The following is a 25,290-nucleotide window of genomic DNA, read 5'->3' as shown; positions in this document are numbered from 1 at the left end:
CTTCATCACATTATACTTTCAAACTTTTTCACATTAATTTATACCCTGTCCCAATTGACGCAACTTCAAAACAAGCCACACAACTATAAGACCTGGCACCACATGTAGCACTCTCTACTAGTGAGAAATATTTCACAATCTCATCGGACACACTCCTAACACAATGCTATGGTCACAAAACATTTCACTGTCCATTCAAGCCAACCCTCATTGCTATGTCTAAACCATCTTGTGAAGTTGCCATCTTTAATAATGACAAAACTGACATAAAGAAACTCTGTAACTTTAGATTTCTACCAGATAACCAAACTTCCATGCTGATCCCACTAACATCTCACTCTATACTTGTTTATAATACACCATTCCTCACACTTAATTGCCCCGATGGCTCCAATTATGTCAAAGGTTGTTCTATGTGTGTAGTTACTATACCATGACTTTGTACAGTGAAAACTGAAAATCTTCTTATAACATCACACCTTGGTACATGTCAAAACAAAACTGACTCCAAGGTGACATATTCCCATCCAGTCAATTTGGCATTAATTCAAAATTTCTTTGAGGATGATTGTTTGGCTCTTCTTCAAGTATAGAGCACTAGCTGCTACACTTTGTTTAGTTACTCAACATTCTCTGGTTAAATCAGAACAACCATCATTTGAGTATCATAACCCAACGTCCCCTCTCCCTGCAATCAGTCTATCAGTGGTTACAGCCACATTAATGGACTATCTTCCCATTTTGCTTATGTTATTACCATTATATTCCTCATTCTAATTGTATACCAACTTAAAGCTAAGAAAGCACAGTGTACTTTAATTTCACTTGAGTTTACAACGGGTTTTCAATGCGAACTCCTTTCTATACTTAGTTTAAATACATGTCCATCCAGTTGGGACGCTACCTTGCTAACAACTGCATATGATATTTATGTACATATATTCCCAACTGTTCACATTCAATGGCCAGGTCTTAAAATCAAAAATATATATTCAGGCCAACCTATCAATATCCCAACAAAGGTCCGTGTTAACTGCTTTAAAGCTAGATGCATTCGTGTAATCTTAAAACATCCCTTTTCAGCTACTATTTATATAATCCCATCAAGGATTATACAATATTCTTCATCCAGACAACAGTCAAATATAGGTAACAGACTTCCATGCTAATTGACCACAGTTGTGTAAGTAATTAGAACGGCAAACAAGGGTACCAACAATTGGTCAGTGTGTTATCAGTGTATCATACCAGGAAAATATGAACATTCATTGTGAAGAACTTTGAACCCTCATCATATGCTTTTGAGGACAAAAGCTTGTTGTCACCCGAGGATATTTTGACAGTGCACAATTTATGATAAAATATTTCACATTTTTATATTAATTTGTATGTTTATATTTTGCACATATTTGCCATATATTTCATGTAATTATTTCTATACTTTATTTGTATGTATATATTTTGCAAATATTTGCCATATTTCATATAACATTGAAATGTCACCTTTAATTACCCATCATGTCAAGGCCAAGCTGACCTAGCAAAAAATATTGACATCAACCATATGCTATCGCCAGTGTCTCTTAAACATCGAATCTATTGATTTCTTTACCTGTAAATTATCTTTATGACCATTGTATAGACATCCAGACAGCGGCTGTGAAAACAAGCTATACTTAATCTGATGTAATTACCCCAATAACCATCGTGTCACGGTCACGTGACAAATCCTCTAAAAACTCATTAGACATCCAGATCAGTGGTGTTTCCAGTACTTTGTAGACTATAAAAAGAGGTCCGTGATTATATATCAACACATTGAACCTCACAATAAATACTGGAACATCTCTTTTGACTGATCACTGACTCACGGAATTCTCCCGTCTAATTTAAGGATAAGAATACGTCTTGTTATCCCATAAGTAACGGGATAACACGAGCATCGCTATCTGAATTTGTAACTACTTTATCACCATGAAAACATAATTCATTGTCAATATTGATAGCATGGGTTTTAACCCAGTTGTTATGAAGATCTTCATTGTTCATGTGAACCTATACTTTATTGTCAATTTCAGCAACCATACGGTAAATATTTGCTTTTACATTATTAGTAAACTTGTCAGCAGAGGCATAATTCCAAACGTTTTCAGTAATATCATTATTGACACTTACACTGCCTGTAATTTCTACATGTATTTTCTGTATGTTGAATAGTTTGATTGTCGTATTTGATTTTTATGTCATTGACTGAATTAACTTTCAGATCACAAAGTTGTAGAGTTCATTGTCATGGCATTGATCCAAATTACAAGCAGGAAAATGAGCATCAAAGCCAAAGACACCTGCATCCTCAAATATAGAAAAACAAAGGAAAAAAGAAACAGTTCCAAGACAGAGTATGCAATAAAGCTCAATGATCGCTCATCTAAACAATGATGGACTTGCTTTGATTACAGTGGAACGTCACGGCAATGAACTAAATGCACTCGTCAAAAAAGAAAAAAACAGGTGTTTGAGCCGTCATTCTATTACAGGAGACTAAATTCAGTGAAAAAGCCAAATCGTTGAGAAAAATGGGTTGAAGACGACAATCTCCAAACTCAAAACAACGGCAGTCACACACGTTATGGCCATGTGCACAAGACATGAGAGTTAAGTTCAGAGTTAAGCTTACAATTACCACTAATTGAATGTCGCCTCACATTGCCTATGGCAAGTACATGATGACATTTGGGAAAGCGACAACCTACCCATACTCACCTACATAGATCGCTTACCACAATTAGCGGAATAGCCCATATGGGACAATGTGCAGGCTGATTGTCCCATATTCAGGGAGGAATGTTCATCAATCAAATCCTCAGAAAGTGCCTCGGATAATCTTTTTTTTCCAAAATCTCACCGAAGCAATTATTGCCGCAGCTGAAAAATCAATTCCAAACGAAAGCCAACAAACAGTCAATAATTTTCATTATGAATATACAAAACTATCGGACCAGGGGAAACAGATGGAGCTGTGATGAATACCGTCTTAAATAGATAATCATGGAAATGAAAAAAGCAGACACACTGGCGAAGCGGAGATACAGCCTATTTCCTTCAGCAAACTGGAGATAAATATAAAAATCAAAGCCCCCATAGCCAACAAATGGCAGGTCCAATGGAACGCAAGTAAGATTGGCAGATGACTATACTATTATATGATCGTTTGTTTGTTTGTTTGTTGTTTAAGGCCACACTCCGCAGTATTCAAGCTATATGACGGCGGTCAGTGATTGACATGAAGGTCTGAGCTGTATATATACGACTGTAAGTGATAGCACGAAGTGGAATAGGGGTGGGTGGGGTGGGGGTGTTATTGGAATTGGTGCTAGATCGAGATTTTAGAAAAAAAAGAAGTTATTTTTCGAGTTTCCTTGGCAAAGACCACGACTTCGACCTCGACTGAAGACGGCGGTTGTGCTCATTTCCGGAGCAGGTCCTGAAAGCCAAACTTGGCACATAGATAGGCCTAGTGGTTAACTGGTGTATTTTGATAGTTTTAGGTTTTCGAAGTTTTTTAGTTTCCATAGCAACGACTTTGACTTAGACTGAAAGCTTCCATACATAGTAGTTCCGGCCCAAGCACTGTGTAGGTTCCCCACTGAACACTGACTGGCTTAGGAAGAAGAAAGATTTACTTATTGATTGCATCGCACCTTTGAAAATACTACTTAATTTCGAGTCTACATTATGTGGCCGCCATACTGCTCGCAGCAGCCTCTCCACCTGTTCTGCATGTTTATACACCAGAATACTGAAGGCAATGGGAAACAGCCTTTCTCCGGGAGTCATGGAGCTGTTTATGAAACCTTGTGTTCTTTTATACCGTTGACAGTCATGTGTTAGAGATGGGTAAATATCAGGTAAAAAGCTTGAACGAAACTCTTTGGTCATAATTCCATTTGCCTTTTTCATTTCCTTTGGTCCACCAGCTACAATTTTCTTACAGGAAATATTGTGAGTGCCCTGTGCATACCTATCAGCTGTTTGGTGCTGTGGGCGAAATATTCTTTGTAGTAGCCAGTTTGAAGTGTTTGAGGTATATCCTTGAATGAAGGAATCAATGCGGGAGTGCATTTGAATAATACTCATACTCAGGATAGCGAGCAGAAAAAAAGAAAAATAGACGCTTCCTCATCCAGATGTTGCAGTAGTTTCCCATACCAGTCTGTATGTCGCAATCCAGGCGCACCTGTAGAGTAGGGAATAACACCTGGGCTTTATTTACTAGCATGGTTCACATTCTGTCAACATATCACAAAGTGATTCACACTTCCAGTTTAGCATGGTGTGTTGACAGGTCACAATGTGATTCACACTACCACTGTAGCATGGTGTGTTAACATATCACATTCTGGTTCATTTACCAGTGTAACATGGTGTGCTAACATGTCACAATGTGATTCACACTACCAGTGTAGCACGGTGTGTTAACATATCACATTCTGGTACATTTACCAGTGTAAAATGGTGTGTTAACATGACACAATGTGATTCACACTACCAGTGTAGCATGGTGTGTTAACATATCACATTCTGGTTCATTTACCAATGTAACATGGTGTGCTAACATCACAGTCTGCTTTATCTAAATGTATGACTATATCAAGGTCAGGTTTATCTCTCAGTTAGGCAACAAACAAACACTTACATATACTCGTGGCAGACGATCAAGCCACTCCTCCATGGTGGCGGTCTAGCTGACTAACGTGATGATGGTAGAGACATCTATACCACTGTCAGAATTGAGGGACAGACATTACTTCCTTGTGTTCGTACACCTGGCTGATTTTGGAGCTGTGATAGCTTTTTCGTAATAACAATATTAAATACAAGCATGGATTTGCCATAGAGCCAAATAATCAATATGTATCAATATGTACATTAATAACATGAATACTATACCTGAGTCTTGTATTTGTACATGTAAACTCACGATTGTTCACATGGGAACAGATTCTGTTGGGGATGCTACGACCATCACAGTCTTATGCAAATTTTCAACAGTCGTAATCTATAAACACTGCAAATGTTTGAGTGGCCTCTGACGCTAAGACACCATCGGGTTCTAATGATATAGGTTACAGATGCATCCCGAAAACATAAGAATATTGTAGCAAATCCAACCTTTGACATGATGGTAATCGTCATGATGGTTTTAGTACTGCTGATGATTTATTAAAAGCAAAGGCGACAGAGAGGCTCGAGTTAACCCAAGGAAATCTTTAGAGAAATGATATATCCCATGTATCATCGTCATTGTTTCGATATCCTAGTCTCGACGCCGACATTTAAGAAGGTAAATACTGAAGGATACATCCAGCAAATCAACGCATTGAGCACAGAGCACAGGTGTGCTACAGCGCCCACGACAGTAGGAACAAACATGATCGGATGGAGAGAATTCCCGTCTACATGAAAGACACGCGGGACGATGCGTGGACTGTTCGTCAACGATGAAAGACCGATCAAGAAGAAGACGAAGACTGGCAAATTGAAGAGGGGAAAATTGAATAAGGGCAATAAACCAAACGAATTTCCTCAGTGTTTAAAACACGTCACCACAACGTGGCGATTAGAAAGAGAATGACATGGCTTGGGAAATCGACCGGCTCGAAAAGAGTGCATAACCCAGATTGTTTGGTTTGGTTATTGAGTAACGCCGCATAGCAATATTCCAGTTGTGTGACGTAAACAATCGAATCTGGACCAGACAATCCTGTGAAACGATGAAATGCTTCAACCAAGTCAGCAAGACCGACCACCCGATCTCGTTAGTCGCCCCTTATGACTAGCACGGGTTCTAACCCGGATCTACACTGGTCCAGCTTGTTGGGAGGTTACCATTATAAAGCTAGGTGTGTTCGGGTGGATTGTATTTTAGAACCTGGAAAACCACGTTTTCACTTAAATTCGAAAGAAGGCTGCCAAATGCATAGTATGAAATAGGATAAGTTTCACAATTTACTTTTTATGTAAATTGTGTGCGTCGCGGGTACCACTGACAGAGCAGGACATGGGGCTGTACCTGGTGTCATGAATGATTTTCAGTGATATATTCACTATATATTCACTAAATTTCCACTGCTACTTTGCCTTTTACAAGGGAATGTGTTTGGGCCTATTATCGAGATGTGTATTCGAAACCGTTATTGGAAACTGTCCCCTTGTGTCCAAACGCCATTACTTCACTGTTTTAATTCTATTTGTGGATGCAGGGGATGTTCAGCCTTGGTTCTGCAAAGGGCGAACAATACTTCTAGCAAAGAAAGGTTATCTGACTGATCCTAAGAACTTCCGCCCAATTACTTGTTTGAACACACAGTACAAACTATACTGAATCGCAAAAGAAACGTCACCATGGATCGATATATGAGAAACCTTATTTGTCCACACAGTAAACATACTTTGAGACATATTAAAAAGATGAAACTTGTCAAAACTAATCATCAAGGTTGAAATTAAAGCGTCAAATGTTCTTAAAGAGAAACACAACACTAGTCTCTGAGAAAGTGGCATCACAAGTCAGTATCTCGTGTGTCCGCCATGTACAATGATGACTGCCGTGCAACGTCGATACATGGAATGGATGAGGCGGTTTGTGAAGGCCATAGGCACTTGAGCCCACACTCTGAGGAATGCCTGACGCAGTTCAACTGCAGTTGTCGACCTTGGTCGGACGTCATTCAGCCGTCTTTGAATCTCGTCCCACAGGTGCTCAATGGAATTTAAATCGGGACCGAGGGCAGGCCACTGCATGGTTCTGATGCCAGTCTGCTGGAGGAAGTCTCTTGATGCTCTCGCAGTGTGGACACGGGCGTTTTCATGTTGAAACTCCTGGTTGCGGCGACGTGCCAAATGAGGTATGGCGTGTGGTCTCAAGACTTGATCAAAGTACCGAGCTGCTGTGACGCCATTGCCTCTCCCAGGACCGATGTGCTGGAAGACCATAGGGCCAATTCCATCTCACACCATGATGCTCGGACCACCCCACGAGTCTCTCTCAACAACACAAGCATTCGAATAACGTTCCCCACGGCGTCTCCAGACTCTATCTCTCTCTGCCATCTGCTGTTGAGATACAGTAACGGCTCTGGTCTGAGAAGAGGACTCGTCTCCACTGATGGTGGCGCCAATGCTGTGCTGTGTTGCCCACTGAAAACGGTCCTGGCGATGATGTGGTGTCAGAATGGGTCCTCGGTGTGGCCTGTGACAGTGGAGGTGTCTGCTCGTCAATCGTCGACGCACCGTGTCCGCACTAATGTGTCTCTGGTGTGTCCCCGTGGTCTGCCAAGCAGTTTCCGCGGCAGTAACAAAGCGATCTTGAAGATGCTGTCGCACAATCTGACGATTCTGACGTCGGGTGGTGACCCTTGGTCTTCCATTACGTGCTTGGTCATCTATACCGTTGTTGGTCTGGTACCGTTGCTGGAGCCTGTATATGGTCCTTAGGTGGACTTGAAATGCCGGGCGGTTTGTACAGCTTGCAATCGTCCAAGGACTTGGTGTCCCTGATTTCTTGTCAATCTTGGCATCTGGTAGCAATTCAATAACGAATTAATGTTATCTTACTTACTTACTTTGGAGATTTAACGTGCGCTTTCTGACTGATGCGTATTTCGCACACGGGAATGTTATCCGATCTGGGTGGATTTTTATAGGGCAAGAAACGAGGGAACGCATGTGCATTTCAGTTTGCACGGAACTCACGTGCATCGGGTTACCATGGCCGTTGCCGTGATGCGTTTGGGCGATCGGTTTTCTTGTCATCTGCTTTGATTTTTTATCATCAAATTTAATTTTTCTGGACAAGGTTAAATTTGAGAAACTTTGACAAAGATTACCCAGATATGTAAATGGCAACTTTTCATGCAATGTTACTTTGGGTGACGTTTCTTTTGCGGTTATTTACAGGGTGTCTTACAGATCTCGTGTCATGGTACTGTGCTTCCAATGACATTATCTACGTGGAACTACTTGTTCAGAAAATGGTCCTTGAAGAGGCTAAAACATACCACCGTAACCTCTCAATGTGTTTGATAGACTACAGAAAGGCTTATGATTCTGTACCTCACGAATGGATTTTGATGTCAGTTGAATGTTTTGACCTCCCCGAGCGACTACTTGATTTACTCAAGTCTTTAATGAATTGCTGGTCAACACACCTTGAGATGTATTTCACAGGGGCAGGTGGTGACTTCGGAACCCATTTCTATTAGAAGAGGAATATTTCAGGGCGATTGTTTTAGTCTTTTGCTTTTCTGTTTGTCACTAAATCCTTTAAGCTTTTTGATTAGAAAAGAGAAAGGTTATCACCCTGAACCTCCTCAGCACAGATCAACCAACAACCTTTACTCACCCCCGTTACATGGATGACCTAGAACCTATTGCCAATGGAGTATAGATTCACATTCTCATTCTCTAATGTCATCGGCATGTCCTTTGGACTCGACAAATGCATCTGAACCGTGGTAAGGTAGTCGAGGAAGGATCAGTCAGTTTACTTGGGGGAGGAGTTATTGACCATCTCGGTGGAAAGTCAGGCCTATACGTACATAGAAATGCGGGTTAGGGACAAATTGTTGTTGATTGGACGAAACAAGAAATTCAGGGTATTGACACCCTCACACGAAGAATCATGTCAGACAATAGATCCCACCATTCCTTCCCTCAATCGCTTATATTTACCAATTATGATAGGAGGGCGTGGTTTGATTAACGTTGCGGCTCTTCATGATAGAATTGTTTTGTGCACTTTTGCACACATTTCGTTATCTGTTGTCAAACATGGCAAAAATGCAGACGCGCTTTCGAAATGTCACGCTTGCATCCCCAGTACTCCAACACCCCATCGTTCTCTGTGCCTTAGGTTTGGTACCTCCAATTCCGTTGACTGACTTTGGGATAGTACCGGGGTTTGCTGACAGGAATACAGCCCTACTGACAATCTGGGCAATGCAGAATGATCGTTTACAGTGATCAAATAAATTGATTATATGGTGTTACAAACGTGAATATTTGAAAAGTTTAACAGCAGGTCTGCGGTTGACTGATAGACATGGACTAGTTAATCTTATGAATGCTTTTTGCTGTATTTTGGTTCAATATTTCATTACTATGCGTCACGCGTCACGATATTTTTGCCCTGAATATGGATATGTATGAATAACATATATAATTCATGTTGTATCAATAGTCTAAGATTCATGTCGGGTAATAAATGTTGAAATCAATAACGCTGTTAACCACTAAAGACAAATTATACCATTCAGACCATCATAATTTATGCATCATATCGACTTGAGAACAATATCAACAAGCGTAGAACATGAGAATAAAGCAATGTAACTTGGAAATCGCCAATGCCAAAAGAATGTCATATATCACATCATTACTTATCCTTTCGTACACTGAGTATATGCATCTGGGTCCACTTTTCGGAGGGAGTCTGCTCCACATCATTACGATCTCCTCTACCGAGCCAGTTCAGCGTTATAACTACGGAGTCTCCTATCAACCCCATTTTACAATTAATTTCGCTTCGGAGCACTATGTCCATACTTGCCAGAAAAACAATGCTCGGCCACCAAAGCTTTCAATCATGCATAGATGTAATACCAGTAATGGTAATTGTGCGCTGATATGGCAAATTCAGACATTCGTAAGCGCTTTCAAAACCAGGCATATTGTTAACACAACAAAGAAATTCATTGTTATACATGCATCATGCCAAATACTAAGCAGCATGTCCCTTTTAAGTCCAAGTTTGAGATTTTTAAAATTTTGTAGGTAGCATTTCCAAGACTCTGTTTTGAACAGCAGGCACTGATGATGTAAATATGTTGGTAAAGCACAATCAAGACTAATCACGATACACGTACCATTCATTTGCGGCTGCTACCCTTAACAAAGACATCAATTCTTGAAAATACTCTTTTATGTCCTTGTCACCATTACATAGGGATCAGGTAGAGCTGGCACCTTCCATTGTCCCTCAACTAGATGAACTAAAACTGAGTTTGTTCAGTGGTAGGATGTTACCTCTCCTGATCGCAGATGAAATTCATACATCTAGCATTTATGGGATTAGGATATATATCGATTCTATTTTGTCGTCCAGGCATTGTCATTCGTTTTTTAAACACTTAATCAAATAAAAATTGTCTTGTCTTAGAGATCCCCACTGGCCCAGCTTGTGTTATTATCCTTATTATTTCTCTTTTTTTATGCCCATCTTACTGGACCATCCTTCTGTACTTATTTTCATTTCTTAGAGTTGCCAGTTACTTCTTTCCTGGTCTTTCTTTGAATGGACAAGTGTCAAACAAATTAAACTCGTTTAAACGTTCATACCATTCATCAATCTTGCATAATTACTTTTTAAAGAACAAGTTATTAAAAATTCACGTAATATAATCAACGGTGATGTTTAGCGCGATACACATACATTTTCTGTCTCGAAGACGTGATATAGTCGGAAACAGACGCACACTGAATAATTTAAATTATCGTTTAACAGTTTTTCAGGATAAAGCTAACGGGTAAAAAAACAGTACCCGTTGGGGTCATTTACGGATACTTATGCAAAAAAATAGTGTCAGGTAGGTCCTTCGTCATTGTTTACCAACAAACATGGCGTTGCCTTTATCTATCAGCCATCGAGCCAGAACGACATGTTTTATTTTGATACTACTATCGATCTCTATGCCTTTCTCCGAGCAGACGAAGTCAAGTGCAGACATTTGAAGATAAAAACCCCTTCACTTATGTTTCAAGTGACATTCATTGAAACATATTCTTACGTTTTTCCATGTATGTGCTATCATTATAAAAATAATAGTTACCGAAAATATGTATAAAACAAGTTAAGTTTTACATTTATTGACTGCTGTCACTGTCCGACTGACGTAATATATCATTGTGCACAGTCCAGGAAAACTTTCCAGGTCAAGGTAAGGTTTGGAAGAAATGAGAATACATATAACTTAAGAATGACATCATAGGATAATAAGTTACCAGGTTCCGTGTTTTGGGGAGGTAAATATCCTTCATGTATGTTAGGGATAAACTCACTAACTTGAAAATCTCTATTTGTTTAAAATGGTGCGGTGAATTAAAGTAAGATGAGCTATATATCGCTACAAATATGGCAACGAATTGGAAGTTACCTCGCGTTTGTTGTATAATTGTTATCATATTTATCTGGTTGATTAATACGTTAAAATAACAAAGTCATTTAATTTCTTTTATTTATGTCATTAACGTTTTAGAATATAAAGTCTTGATACATTTTCAATTTCAAGGAAAAGAAATATGAATTTCGTATTGAGTGTTGATAGGCTTATGACGTTAAGGATTCTTGGACAAGACATACAAATTACTGACTATTTTCGACAGTTTTCGGAATATTCGTTGATAGTTCACTACACGTTGATTTCTTTTGTTTTGCATTTCCCTGTTTCATGCACAAACCAACTGACAACATTACGCGTTATGAGAATGTATATCTGAAACACAACTTATTAGCGTCTAAAGCAAGTTTATTTTGAATCTCAATGTATGCAGTTATGACTATTGCCATAAAACAACAATGCATATTTATTTTGATTACATCTGTCGAATTAGTGTAAACATGACTGACAGTGTAACCTTATAATGATATACTGTTGCAGCGTCAGTTAGAACGTGACACTTCTAATTTATGATCGTGTAGAATATAACGCACTAGTTCCTCGTGCACGGCTAGAATGTTGCCAGAACAACGATCATAATCTGGATCAGTAGAGATAAATATGTAAAACTTACCCTTTATATCCTCCGCCAATATCGTTTGTGCCATTAAAAGCATCCAGTGTCCTATATAATTCATAGTTAGTTTTCAAAGGAAATTCTTGGCCTGTTAGGTTGATAAAGTATTTCCAAAGAGTTTTATGTTTCCACAAAGCTTCCATACATAGTAGTTCCGGTTCAAGCACTGTGTAGGTTCCCCACCGAACACTGACTGGCTTAGGAAGAAGAAAGATATTATCAAAACATTTACTTATTGATTGTATCGCACCTTTGAATATGCTACTAGATTTCGAGTCTACATGTATGCAGTATACATTATGTGGTCGCCATACTGCTCGCAGGAGTCTCTCCACCTGTTCTGCATGTTTATACACCAGAATACTGAAGGCAATGGGAAACAGCCTTTCTCCGGGAGTCATGGTGCTGTTTATGAAACCTCGTGTTCTTATATACCGTTGACAGTCATGTGTTAGAGATGGGTAAATTTCAGGCAAAAAGCTTGAACGAAACTCTTTGGTCATAATTCCATTTGCTTTTTTTATTTCTTTAGCATCACCCGCTACAATTTTCTTACAGGAAATACCGTGAGTGATCCGCGTATAACAATCGGCTGTTTGGTGCTGTTGACGATCTGTTCTTTGTGGAAACCAGTTTGACGTGTTGAAGGTATATCCTTGAATGAAGGAATCAAAACGGAGGTGCGTTTGAATAATACTGATAATCACGACACCGAGCAGAATGAAAAAAAATAACTGCTTCCTCCTCAAGATGTTGTTGCAGTAGTTTTCCATGTCAGTCTGTATGTCGCAATCCAGGCGCACCTGTAGAGTAGGGAATAACAGTTGGGGTTTATATACTAGCATGGTTCACAGTCTGTTAACATATCACATGCCATTTTAGACATCAAGATTTGGTTCATCTACCAAGGAAGCATGGTGTGTTAATATATGAGTCTTATACAAGTTTTCTACAGTCGTAATCTACAGACACTGCCACTGTTGGGTTCTACTGATTCCATTGCAGACACTAAGCAATGGAATCAGTACAGTGATCGTACACTAAGCACTCATGTTCCAGGTGAAATCATATTATATCGTACAGAGATAATATTACACAATCTATTTTCACTAATCTTTCTTCATTATGGATAGGTGAGGTTAGGTGCAATTGGGTTTAACGTCGCGTCCAAGATTATTGCACTTATCAAGCGACGTGCATGCACGTGTGTGGGTGTGGCTGCTTGTACAATTCCGGACTGATGCCGATTTATAGGGCTAGCTCACTGAGATACCATGCAGTTTAATATACCCCCACTCAGACAAAGTATACTGACTTTAGCCCCTTAATGCCGAGCGCCGGACAGGGTAAGAACAAGTACCATCTTTTAACGTCTTTTGGTATGACGCGACCGTGGATCGAACCCCGAACCTTCCGCCATCCGGAGGCGGTCTCATTATGGATAAGAACGGCGGATACTTGATACAATTTCATGAGGTAAGCCTCCAAAGGAAGCCCATGCCCGTATCCTAAATGTCTTCGTTTGTCTGTGCTTGGGACGAGACTTGAATGCTGTTCCTCCACTGTGTTGTAAAACGAACATATTTCTTAAATGTTTTTTCTTTACTCGTAAGCATGAGAATCTCTGCACTTGTGGACAGCAGACGTAATTAAAAATTGACATCGTTTTTAGTTTTTAAAAAGTCAGTAAACGCACGACTGTCTGGTCAAGACTCGAATTCTGAGCGGCGTTAGTCAACAATCAAATAATTATTGCAAACAAATCTCAACAAGGAATGGGTTTCACATTGTACTTATATGGGGAAAGAAACGTATTCGGCATGACGAGCCAACACGTTAACCACTGCCCATCAGGCAGTGGTTTTCAGAGTGAGTTGATTATAGTGTCATAGCGACTGATTTATGACTACCATTGTCTGCAGTACATTTGACTTCAAGGGCAATTTACCCTGTAGCCATGTCTCCATAACTTAATTGTCATTACGTTTTAGGCGCTAATCCCCGTTGTTAATCCTCACCAACATTTCATTGTATTTTGACTGTCAGTCAGCCTGGACTACCATATCACTTCCCTTTAACTACTGCTTTTTATAGTATGGCATTTATTGCCCTAATTGATCATCCCATGAACTGTGTTTGTTAATCACGCCCATATGTCCAAAGCAACGTCGTTGTCTCTTTGTCTGTCCATTGTTGTTCATTACTATATATGTGCTACCATTACACAGTTACTAGGGTGTTAGTCAGGCTTGGTATTCCGAGTGCTGGCATAGGGACGACCTCGAGCAGGATATGCCGCTCGTAGGAAACGCCCTGAGGTGAGCTGGAGCTCCGCTCACCTCTTGTACGCCTGAGCTGGAAAGTCTGCTGATTGCTGTGTTTGTGTTGTCAGAGCAGGTATTCCGCTCATTGTGCAATTGTTGTTTATTGTTTACATGTTGTGCATAAAGCGTTCCGGGACAGTGATGTCGATTTTGTCCTTTATTCCCCCAAGAGCTAATTTCCCGTCAACACATGCACGTTGACAACTGGCGTTAGAATCCGGCTGGAGTAACTTTTGAGCTTACTCCCGATCCCGTAACCTCTCTGTATGCCTACCACCCTGAAGAACAATCATCAACTCGAGCCATGAAGAAACAAGATTGAAGAAAACTACAGGAATCTCTCCGAATCTCTCAAGATTTCGTTCATACACTGGACCAAGGAAGTATAAACGCCTATCCCGCAGTGATCCTGACCACAGCCATCATGATGCAGATCATACAAAAACCGCCTCACGGGCACCTACAAGATGGACACTGTGTACAAGATATCTCATTGGGACTTACTAATTTGTGTTTACTTACATGGACTCAATCAAGGATATATATTGTGTGACTGTTGAATAGTGCAACCATGTATGTTTAATCAAAGCCAGTATATTAATGCCAAAATGTGTCTTTCCAAAATTCAGTTTTGTATGTGTGCAATATACTCCAAATTACATCTTTAGTCAAGCTAGATCTTTGAAGTTATTGTGTAGGGAATCTTTGAAATGTCCCCAGGCCACGCCAGACATATAGATACAGCTAGGGCCCAGACAAACCTAAGCTGTAGGGTTATCGAGTCACACCTTAAAGCTCGACTCGTAATTTCAAAAATCTAAACGACAAGATTTGTCATTTGGTACAAGTTATTAATGTGCACAGTTTGGTACAAAATTGAATGTATTGTCTAGGACTTTGAATTCAGATTAGGGATATTCTTGGGTGAGCCACCCCCACACATATGTTTTATTGTATGTCAGTATTAAGTAATTAACAGCACAGCAGTATTCAGCATTTCAGAGTTTTGATGTCCGAATTAAGGCTTTTTTTTCTTGGGCATCGCACCCACAATATCTGGGCAAGCTCCGTCAAAGACACGGGAAGAGCACCCATTGTACTTAAAAGGGCAATAGTACCCACAAGTAACGTTTGAGTCGCGCGGTAAAGTTAGACTCCTGGTTTCAAATTTCTTTATGTGAAATATTTGCTGAGATGTTTAATTTGTACTTTTTATGACATTACTCATTATCATTATTCAGTACTGAGTAGCACCGCCAAACCAGACTCCTGAATTCAAAGAACCTCAATAATATATTTATTGAATCTGTCCAAAGCGGTAATTAACTCGTAGTGAATTTGCACATTACAAAGATCACTTTCAAACTGGCACTTAATCAAATTGGCTAGATGACCACTTTCATACCGTCATTGCATAGGTATATTTGTTGCACAAGAATTTCAACGATATCATGAATTCATCTAACTGATTTTGTTCACATTTGGCACTATTGTTTCCGTTGGTGAAAAAGTTCACTCATATCAATTTGGACTTGTCAAAGCTTGGGGTCCAAGCTTCACGGAACGGAGGGAAGTTGTCATAGCGACTGATTTATGACTACCATTGTCTGCAGTACATTTGACTTCAAGGGCAATTTACCCTGTAGCCATGTCTCCATAACTTAATTGTCATTACGTTTTAGGCGCTAATCCCCGTTGTTAATCCTCACCAACATTTCATTGTATTTTGACTGTCAGTCAGCCTGGACTACCATATCACTTCCCTTTAACTACTGCTTTTTATAGTATGGCATTTATTGCCCTAATTGATCATCCCATGAACTGTGTTTGTTAATCACGCCCATATGTCCAAAGCAACGTCGTTGTCTCTTTGTCTGTCCATTGTTGTTCATTACTATATATGTGCTACCATTACACAGTTACTAGGGTGTTAGTCAGGCTTGGTATTCCGAGTGCTGGCATAGGGACGACCTCGAGCAGGATATGCCGCTCGTAGGAAACGCCCTGAGGTGAGCTGGAGCTCCGCTCACCTCTTGTACGCCTGAGCTGGAAAGTCTGCTGATTGCTGTGTTTGTGTTGTCAGAGCAGGTATTCCGCTCATTGTGCAATTGTTGTTTATTGTTTACATGTTGTGCATAAAGCGTTCCGGGACAGTGATGTCGATTTTGTCCTTTATTCCCCCAAGAGCTAATTTCCCGTCAACACATGCACGTTGACAACTGGCGTTAGAATCCGGCTGGAGTAACTTTTGAGCTTACTCCCGATCCCGTAACCTCTCTGTATGCCTACCACCCTGAAGAACAATCATCAACTCGAGCCATGAAGAAACAAGATTGAAGAAAACTACAGGAATCTCTCCGAATCTCTCAAGATTTCGTTCATACACTGGACCAAGGAAGTATAAACGCCTATCCCGCAGTGATCCTGACCACAGCCATCATGATGCAGATCATACAAAAACCGCCTCACGGGCACCTACAAGATGGACACTGTGTACAAGATATCTCATTGGGACTTACTAATTTGTGTTTACTTACATGGACTCAATCAAGGATATATATTGTGTGACTGTTGAATAGTGCAACCATGTATGTTTAATCAAAGCCAGTATATTAATGCCAAAATGTGTCTTTCCAAAATTCAGTTTTGTATGTGTGCAATATACTCCAAATTACATCTTTAGTCAAGCTAGATCTTTGAAGTTATTGTGTAGGGAATCTTTGAAATGTCCCCAGGCCACGCCAGACATATAGATACAGCTAGGGCCCAGACAAACCTAAGCTGTAGGGTTATCGAGTCACACCTTAAAGCTCGACTCGTAATTTCAAAAATCTAAACGACAAGATTTGTCATTTGGTACAAGTTATTAATGTGCACAGTTTGGTACAAAATTGAATGTATTGTCTAGGACTTTGAATTCAGATTAGGGATATTCTTGGGTGAGCCACCCCCACACATATGTTTTATTGTATGTCAGTATTAAGTAATTAACAGCACAGCAGTATTCAGCATTTCAGAGTTTTGATGTCCGAATTAAGGCTTTTTTTTCTTGGGCATCGCACCCACAATATCTGGGCAAGCTCCGTCAAAGACACGGGAAGAGCACCCATTGTACTTAAAAGGGCAATAGTACCCACAAGTAACGTTTGAGTCGCGCGGTAAAGTTAGACTCCTGGTTTCAAATTTCTTTATGTGAAATATTTGCTGAGATGTTTAATTTGTACTTTTTATGACATTACTCATTATCATTATTCAGTACTGAGTAGCACCGCCAAACCAGACTCCTGAATTCAAAGAACCTCAATAATATATTTATTGAATCTGTCCAAAGCGGTAATTAACTCGTAGTGAATTTGCACATTACAAAGATCACTTTCAAACTGGCACTTAATCAAATTGGCTAGATGACCACTTTCATACCGTCATTGCATAGGTATATTTGTTGCACAAGAATTTCAACGATATCATGAATTCATCTAACTGATTTTGTTCACATTTGGCACTATTGTTTCCGTTGGTGAAAAAGTTCACTCATATCAATTTGGACTTGTCAAAGCTTGGGGTCCAAGCTTCACGGAACGGAGGGAAGTTGTCATAGCGACTGATTTATGACTACCATTGTCTGCAGTACATTTGACTTCAAGGGCAATTTACCCTGTAGCCATGTCTCCATAACTTAATTGTCATTACGTTTTAGGCGCTAATCCCCGTTGTTAATCCTCACCAACATTTCATTGTATTTTGACTGTCAGTCAGCCTGGACTACCATATCACTTCCCTTTAACTACTGCTTTTTATAGTATGGCATTTATTGCCCTAATTGATCATCCCATGAACTGTGTTTGTTAATCACGCCCATATGTCCAAAGCAACGTCGTTGTCTCTTTGTCTGTCCATTGTTGTTCATTACTATATATGTGCTACCATTACACAGTTACTAGGGTGTTAGTCAGGCTTGGTATTCCGAGTGCTGGCATAGGGACGACCTCGAGCAGGATATGCCGCTCGTAGGAAACGCCCTGAGGTGAGCTGGAGCTCCGCTCACCTCTTGTACGCCTGAGCTGGAAAGTCTGCTGATTGCTGTGTTTGTGTTGTCAGAGCAGGTATTCCGCTCATTGTGCAATTGTTGTTTATTGTTTACATGTTGTGCATAAAGCGTTCCGGGACAGTGATGTCGATTTTGTCCTTTATTCCCCCAAGAGCTAATTTCCCGTCAACACATGCACGTTGACAATAGCTTGGAGAATAAACATTCATGCTGTTACGTAGCTGTGGATTGCAAAAGCTATTTATGTAATGACACAAGAAACATTTCGGTGGAAACTATTATCGCATACGTAAAAGGAAGTGATATTCGTCCCCAGAAGCGTCACAATATGGTTGATATATCCCTTCAAGCCAGTTGTGATCATTGATGTGCCATTACAGGCGACAACCACGACACACAAACCCCTGATCTTAGAGTTTTTTAATAATGGTATGATGATCGGACCTGATATAAATTGATAGCGATTTGATCATGTTAAACACTCTCACAAACAGCGGTCTGCAAAAGAATATTAATAAAATTTGATTACCTTGAGAATCAGGATGTCAAAAGGCAATACCTTGCTGTCGCTGAGCTGAGAGCTGATACACCGGGACGTCTTTCTGTATGAATTATACATACTTCGGGTAGAAATATATTCCGTTTCAAAATTGACATTGCAGTCGTGTATATTGATTTCTAGAAATACAGTTGTAATATAGAACGTCAATAGATTAGTGATTTATACTCAAGTTAAAAGATAAAAGTGAACGCGACAAAAGCCTTAACTCCACATTCCGCCACACGACAGACCGTATGTATTGAAAAAAACATCAAGTAGAGAAATACATTTCCACAACTAGAAATCAAATGAATAAAAATCAGTTTCATATATAGATCTTAGTGGACATATCTGCACATAGTTTTATGACAAAGGGGATGATTTTGAGAGATTTTCAGTGATTCCATTCATATACAGTGTAATTGTCACCACTATTTTTCCTTTTACACCCAAAGGAATATTTCAGCAGATAATCGAGGCTGATTATTCACTGGCGTTCACGTTTTACATTCAAGTATGCAGTCGTCAGTTTCCTGTTTAAACATATTTCAGTTACCGAGGCACCAGATGGCAACTTCATGATACACCGACTTCAGCTAACGCCCTAAATAACTAAGTTGGTTAAAAGTCTAACGGTATTTCTGTCACTTTAACTTTCCAATAGTCAACTTTCCCTTCATGTCGAGCAATATTCCAGCAGCTCCAGTCTTTGATGTTTACATTTCACAACTTTTGAGATGCAATCGGGCATGCTCGTTCAACAAAGATTTTAAAGAGCGTCATTCGTCTCTGCTCAGAAGTTGTTTGATCAAGGTTACATCATTAAAGGCCTCAGTAAAGCTTTCAAAAAGTTTTATGGTAGACGTGTAGAGGACATTTCCAAATTTGACGCACCAGTGACAGAAATGATGTCCGATGCAACTCCCTATTTTGACTTGTACCAGATGTACCCGTGTGTTTTCAGGAGAACAATTGACTTGCCTTTGCATGTGTTTGTGACGCTCACCTTTTCGCGAACACCTGGCATCATTACTATTTGATAGTGATTTACAAACGCTTGCCCATGATATAGTCGGAATCGTACAATCGACTCTGCTTTATGCAGAAATTTCTATTGGATATGGAAAGGTTTTGGCGCTTGAAACATTGTATGGCGAACACAAGCCAAGTACAGTAACAGATGCCACACTCCGCGTTTCGTTTTCGACCAATTATTGCTGTTTTAAACGTTGTCATATATTTTAGCCGTTGAACAGACAAGATACAGTTTCGTCGTGTCATTCGTCGTTCAAGTGTCTGTCATTAGTACATTGTGCACAGAACATGTCCGTTTTAGGTGATGGATGGTCTCTTGCGGGGCTGTTCGGTTTTATATTCATGAGATATAACTACTAGTATATTGCTATGGGTTTATGACTATTTAAGTAGCCTGACGTGTGTAGCATCGTAATGACTTTATCTATCAGATTGTTTTATTATTGGTTTCACTATCATGGTTTTGTTCTTCACTATTTATATATTTTGATATTTAGTTTTTATTTAGCTGATTGCTTACAGTGAAGATGTATTATTGGTTTATATTTTTTGTTTGATGATTGTTCTAGTTTATGTCAACAGTTTTATTATGCCAAATATACCCCTTCCCTCCCAACACCCCTGTTCCCAGCGTCTATCAATACATTTCCCAACATCTACACGCATACACAGAGTTTGTTGCGAAACCGAATTTAGAAACAATATATCAGCAATATAAACACATGTGATTAGATTTAATAATATGCCTTTCAAGTTTCGGGTCTCTTGAACATTTTGAATAACGATCATTGGTGACATGGGAACATGTGACATGAGCACAGACTTGTTCTCTCTTCTTTAACCTCAACCCACGGAGCTATAAAGTATGTGTCCCCCACCCACACCTAATATTGTAAAGTACAGCACCTGCTGCCACATATTTTGCCCATTATATCATATATTGTCCGATTGCATTGACTGAAATTATCTTATTCAAAACACATGTCCTGTGAATTTCTGTTATACTGAGTTAATCTTTGTTCTACTATATTGATCTTTGTGGTTATTAACAATTTTCTGTGTTATCATAACGTTTCAAGATGGGAATCAATACTTAAAAATTAACTGTAATATTGTCCTTTTATTGAGGTTGATGAATCGAAAAACCTATGTGCAAACTGGTGGGCGGAAAGTAGGTTTGGTATATATCATGTATTGTAGGAAATATGATTTGGTTATCCTGACCTGTATGGTATATATAGTCTAGTGTGCATGTTTGAAACATTTTATGTCATATTAATGTATTATCTACTAGTTTGAATTTTGTGTTATATGATCGTAACTGATGTTTTATATACAATGTTTTATATACATTGGCTCAACTTGGCGGATACATTTCTCGATTACGGATGTGTTATGCCATTCAACTTTTATCAGCATGAAACTTAAATTACAATTGTTATAATAGTTTAGGTGACAAGGAACTGTTTCGGTCAGATTTGAACAGTATTGAACTGAGAGCTGATACACCGGGACGTCTTTCTGTATGAATTATACATACTTCGGGTAGAAATATGCTCCGTTACAAAATTGACACTGAAGTCGTGTATATTGATTTCTAGAAATACAGTTGTAACATAGAACGTCAATAGATTAGTGATTTATACTCAAGTTAAAAGATAAAAGTGAACGCGAAAAAAACCTCCATCCACATTCCACCACACGACAGACCGTATGTATTGAGAAAAAACATCAAGCAGAGAAAAACATTTCCACAACTAGAAATCAAATGAATAAACATCAGTTTCATACATAGATCTTTGTGGACATATCTGCACATAGTTTTATGACAAAGGGGATGATTTTCAGTGATTTTCATATACAGTGTAATTGTCACCACTAGATTCCACCAGATATACATAAATTTAGGTTAGCGGTGATTCCACCAGATATACAAAAATTTAGGTGAGCGGAGATTCCACCAGATATACACAAATTTAGGTGAGCGAATTTTCTGCCACGTACACCCAAATTTAGGTGAGCGGATGTTCCGCCAGATATACACAAATTTAGGTGAGCGGTGATTCCACCAGATATACACAAATTTAGGTGAGCGGAGATTCCACCAGATATACACAAATTTAGGTGAGCGAATTTTCTGCCACGTACACCCAAATTTAGGTGAGCGGATGTTCCGCCAGATATACACAAATTTAGGTGAGCGGTGATTCCACCAGATATACACAAATTTAGGTGAGCGGAGATTCCACCAGATATACACAAATTTAGGTGAGCGAATTTTCTGCCACGTACACCCAAATTTAGGTGAGCGGATGTTCCGCCAGATATACACAAATTTAGGTGAGCGGTGATTCCACCAGATATACACAAATTTAGGTGAGCGGAGATTCCACCAGATATACACAAATTTAGGTGAGCGAATTTTCTGCCACGTACACCCAAATTTAGGTGAGCGGATGTTCCGCCAGATATACACAAATTTAGGTGAGCGGTGATTCCACCAGATATGCACAAATTTAGGTGAGCGGAGATTCCACCAGATATACACAAATTTAGGTGAGCGAATTTTCTGCCACGTACACCCAAATTTAGGTGAGCGGATGTTCCGCCAGATATACACAAATTTAGGTGAGCGGTGATTCCACCAGATATACACAAATTTAGGTGAGCGGAGATTCCACCAGATATACACAAATTTAGGTGAGCGAATTTTCTGCCACGTACACCCAAATTTAGGTGAGCGGATGTTCCACCAGATATACACAAATTTAGGTTAGCGGATTTTCTGCCACGTACACCCAAATTTAGGTGAGCGGATGTTCCGGCACGTACACACAACTTCAGATGAGCGGAGATTCCGGCATGTACACACAAACTCACGATGACGGTGGTTAATTCAGCCAGGTGCTCACAAAACTCAATTCAAGTCAATGTGAGCGGAGAGTAGGGTTCATACACACTTCGGTGATACTGATACGCATAGACTGACTGAATGTTACGGACCTTTCAAACGTCGTGGCGTTATTTGATCTGGTTAGTAATTACATTATAATCAACTCCAATCAACCTGAGATCAAGGCCAAGGTTGACCTGTAACCTGATATCTTTCTTCCCCCCATTGCCATGGAGACTGTATTGAAAATGAGATTATATCAGATTGCTGTGGGAAGTTGTAATACAATCAGCGGCTTGGTAGAACCGGTATCATTCTATCTTCGTTCTATGTTCATGCACAATCAATAATTTAAAGTTGACATATGTGATCTTTTATTATACCTCTATCTCCATGTCGAGGACTGGAGGGGGGGGGTGGGGGGTGGGGGGGGTGGGGGGCATCTTCTTTCGGGTTGGGGTGGGTGGTGGGGTGGTGGTGGTGGTGTCAGGTCTTCTGCACCGGGCGGGGTGCAGGAGGGGCAGAGGCCAGGGTGGGTTGCTTCTGAGGCTTGGTCTTGGCCGGAGCTTTGACCAGAGGCCTCTTCCTTTGATCTAAGTCAAAGGAGATGGAGAGCGTGGAGGTTTTGGACTTATAGGAAGTCCTGAGGGACTAGTCCCCAACCCGGTAAGCCAGCAAGGGCTCCAGGATGGAGACAAGCTCCCTCGGCAGCGACTTAGCGAAGTCTCTCCTAGTGGCTAATGAGTTTGGAGAGCTGGGAAGGACACGTCTGCTCAGGGCGAGTGTCCAAGCCGAGATGGGGGTTCAAAATATCTACAGATAAAACCAATTACACTATGAATAGAACAACTGGACAATACTCTGATCTGATGGTTCACTCCGAATTGTCAGACGTCCCATTTGTCAGACAGACCAGTCAAGTGTGACCAGTTGAACTGCCTGGTCTTACCTACTAATTAATGAGCTGCTCCCAACTCGTTAAGCGATACAGATTAAGCAGATTATGAATGTATTTCGCTTTTGATCTGTGGTGGGTGTCAGACGTGTCAAATCAAAATAAACACAGCGCAAAGTGGGTGTTATGTGACAACTGGGGGTTACGCAAGTGATCACCTTTCTCCATCTGACAAGTACACAGAACCAAGACAATGAATCGACAAGTTAGCGTTGTTAAAACTCACTTCGGCATTTATGGCTTCGTTTATATTTTTCTGTATTATTGTATCATACCAATAAGATATATACTTTCACTTTTGTCTCCTCCTTCATAGAATCCAGCTTCAAACCTTAATGGCTCTACTTCACATCTATATAAGTAAATGTACGGCAATGTTAGTTACATTTATAACTCTCGCCTGAAATAATCAATTGAATTATATGGACGTTATATATTGCTACCTGATCCACAAGATGGTGTTCATCGTATTGAAAAAGCATCCAGTTTTTAACATACATTGAAATAACCTGATTTAACGGATTTATGGTAGTGGAATTATTAGATAAACTGCCAATGTAAGTGATTCCTATCGAATTTTGGCATCCACGTGCACTGATTGACCGTGATAGATACACACAAGCTGTAACTTTCTATTTATGTTTACTTTGTATTTGTATATTCGGACCTACTTCCTTGTTATTAACATTTTACGCATTTTATAGATATCCATAACATACATAACTTGCCTTGCTATTGTTGTTTGCTTGTTGATATGTATGTCACATATGGATTGCCCAGAAAGTTGGCAACAAATATACCAGTTTTCCAAGTGATAATTGATATGTTTAAGTCCACCTTAAGTAACACCTACCTTAAAATATGTCACGGGGTTCTGGTAGTTTTCCTCTCTGTTGCCCTGTGACGTTTATCTCAACACATTAATAACAGCATATCAGGTTAGTAACGACCACCAACCTATGCTGCAGGTGTTGCTACACACAATTTCAATTGCTTATAATTTACATCGAATGTGTGACAGGCATATAAGGGTTTCATTCAGAGTATTATTGATATAGTGGTGTAGAAACTTTTTAGAGTTTAAACTTTAATATCGGATAGGCGTTTACTTGGAATAAATTTAGCTAAATTACCATAGCTTCCAGGGTTTTGAAAATGTTCTGGTGTCATAGGGTGTACTGTCAATTGGGTATTTAGAAATAAGACCTTTGAAATAATAATAATGATAATAATAATAATAATAATAATAATATAGTTTATTACACTGTCATGTGTTACAAAGTAATACAACATTTAGCACATACTTAAAATACAAACACCAGGCCTCAGAGGGCCGAAATGACACCTCATATTAAGAAATTACAAATATTAAAATACAATTAGATATAAAAAGTAATCATGCACATTCTTAATATCTACATATACACATATTCACTGGGGCGGTCGGGTAGCCTAGTGGTTAAAGCGTTCGCTCGTCACGCCGAAGACCCGGGCTCGATTCCCGACATGGGTACAATGTGTGGAGCCCATTTCTGGTGTCCCCCGCCGTGATATTGCTGGAATATTGCTAAAAGCGGCGTAAAACCAAACTCACTCACTCACTCACATATTCACTAACACAATCACATAATGCATGCATGC

At 39.7% G+C, this 25,290-nt stretch overlaps 1 protein-coding gene across 4 annotated transcripts in view; it reads right to left on the bottom strand.

The window, feature by feature from the left end:
• LOC139467882 (beta-1,3-galactosyl-O-glycosyl-glycoprotein beta-1,6-N-acetylglucosaminyltransferase-like) overlaps positions 1-25,290 on the bottom strand; it is a 102,890-nt gene that overhangs the window by 35,504 nt on the left and 42,096 nt on the right. For 3 of the 4 annotated variants that reach the window (XM_071249407.1, XM_071249409.1, XM_071249408.1), the window contains 2 exons: positions 18,755-18,827; positions 11,851-12,656 (listed from right to left, as the gene is read on the bottom strand). In XM_071249407.1, the coding sequence (XP_071105508.1) occupies positions 11,851-12,656; positions 18,755-18,827 (879 nt within the window). Of the gene's footprint in view, positions 1-11,850; positions 12,657-18,754; positions 18,828-24,502; positions 24,595-25,290 lie in introns of those variants that run through there. The other variant, XM_071249410.1, reaches the window with a different exon arrangement.

Source organism: Haliotis cracherodii, unplaced genomic scaffold (assembly GCF_022045235.1).
Source record: "Haliotis cracherodii isolate W230 unplaced genomic scaffold, xgHalCrac1.p SCAF_2, whole genome shotgun sequence".
In the NCBI taxonomy this organism is placed as follows: Eukaryota; Metazoa; Mollusca; class Gastropoda; order Lepetellida; family Haliotidae; genus Haliotis; species Haliotis cracherodii.
The sequence above is the reverse complement of the archived record's forward strand: the minus strand, read 5'-3'. Positions and strand labels throughout refer to the sequence as shown.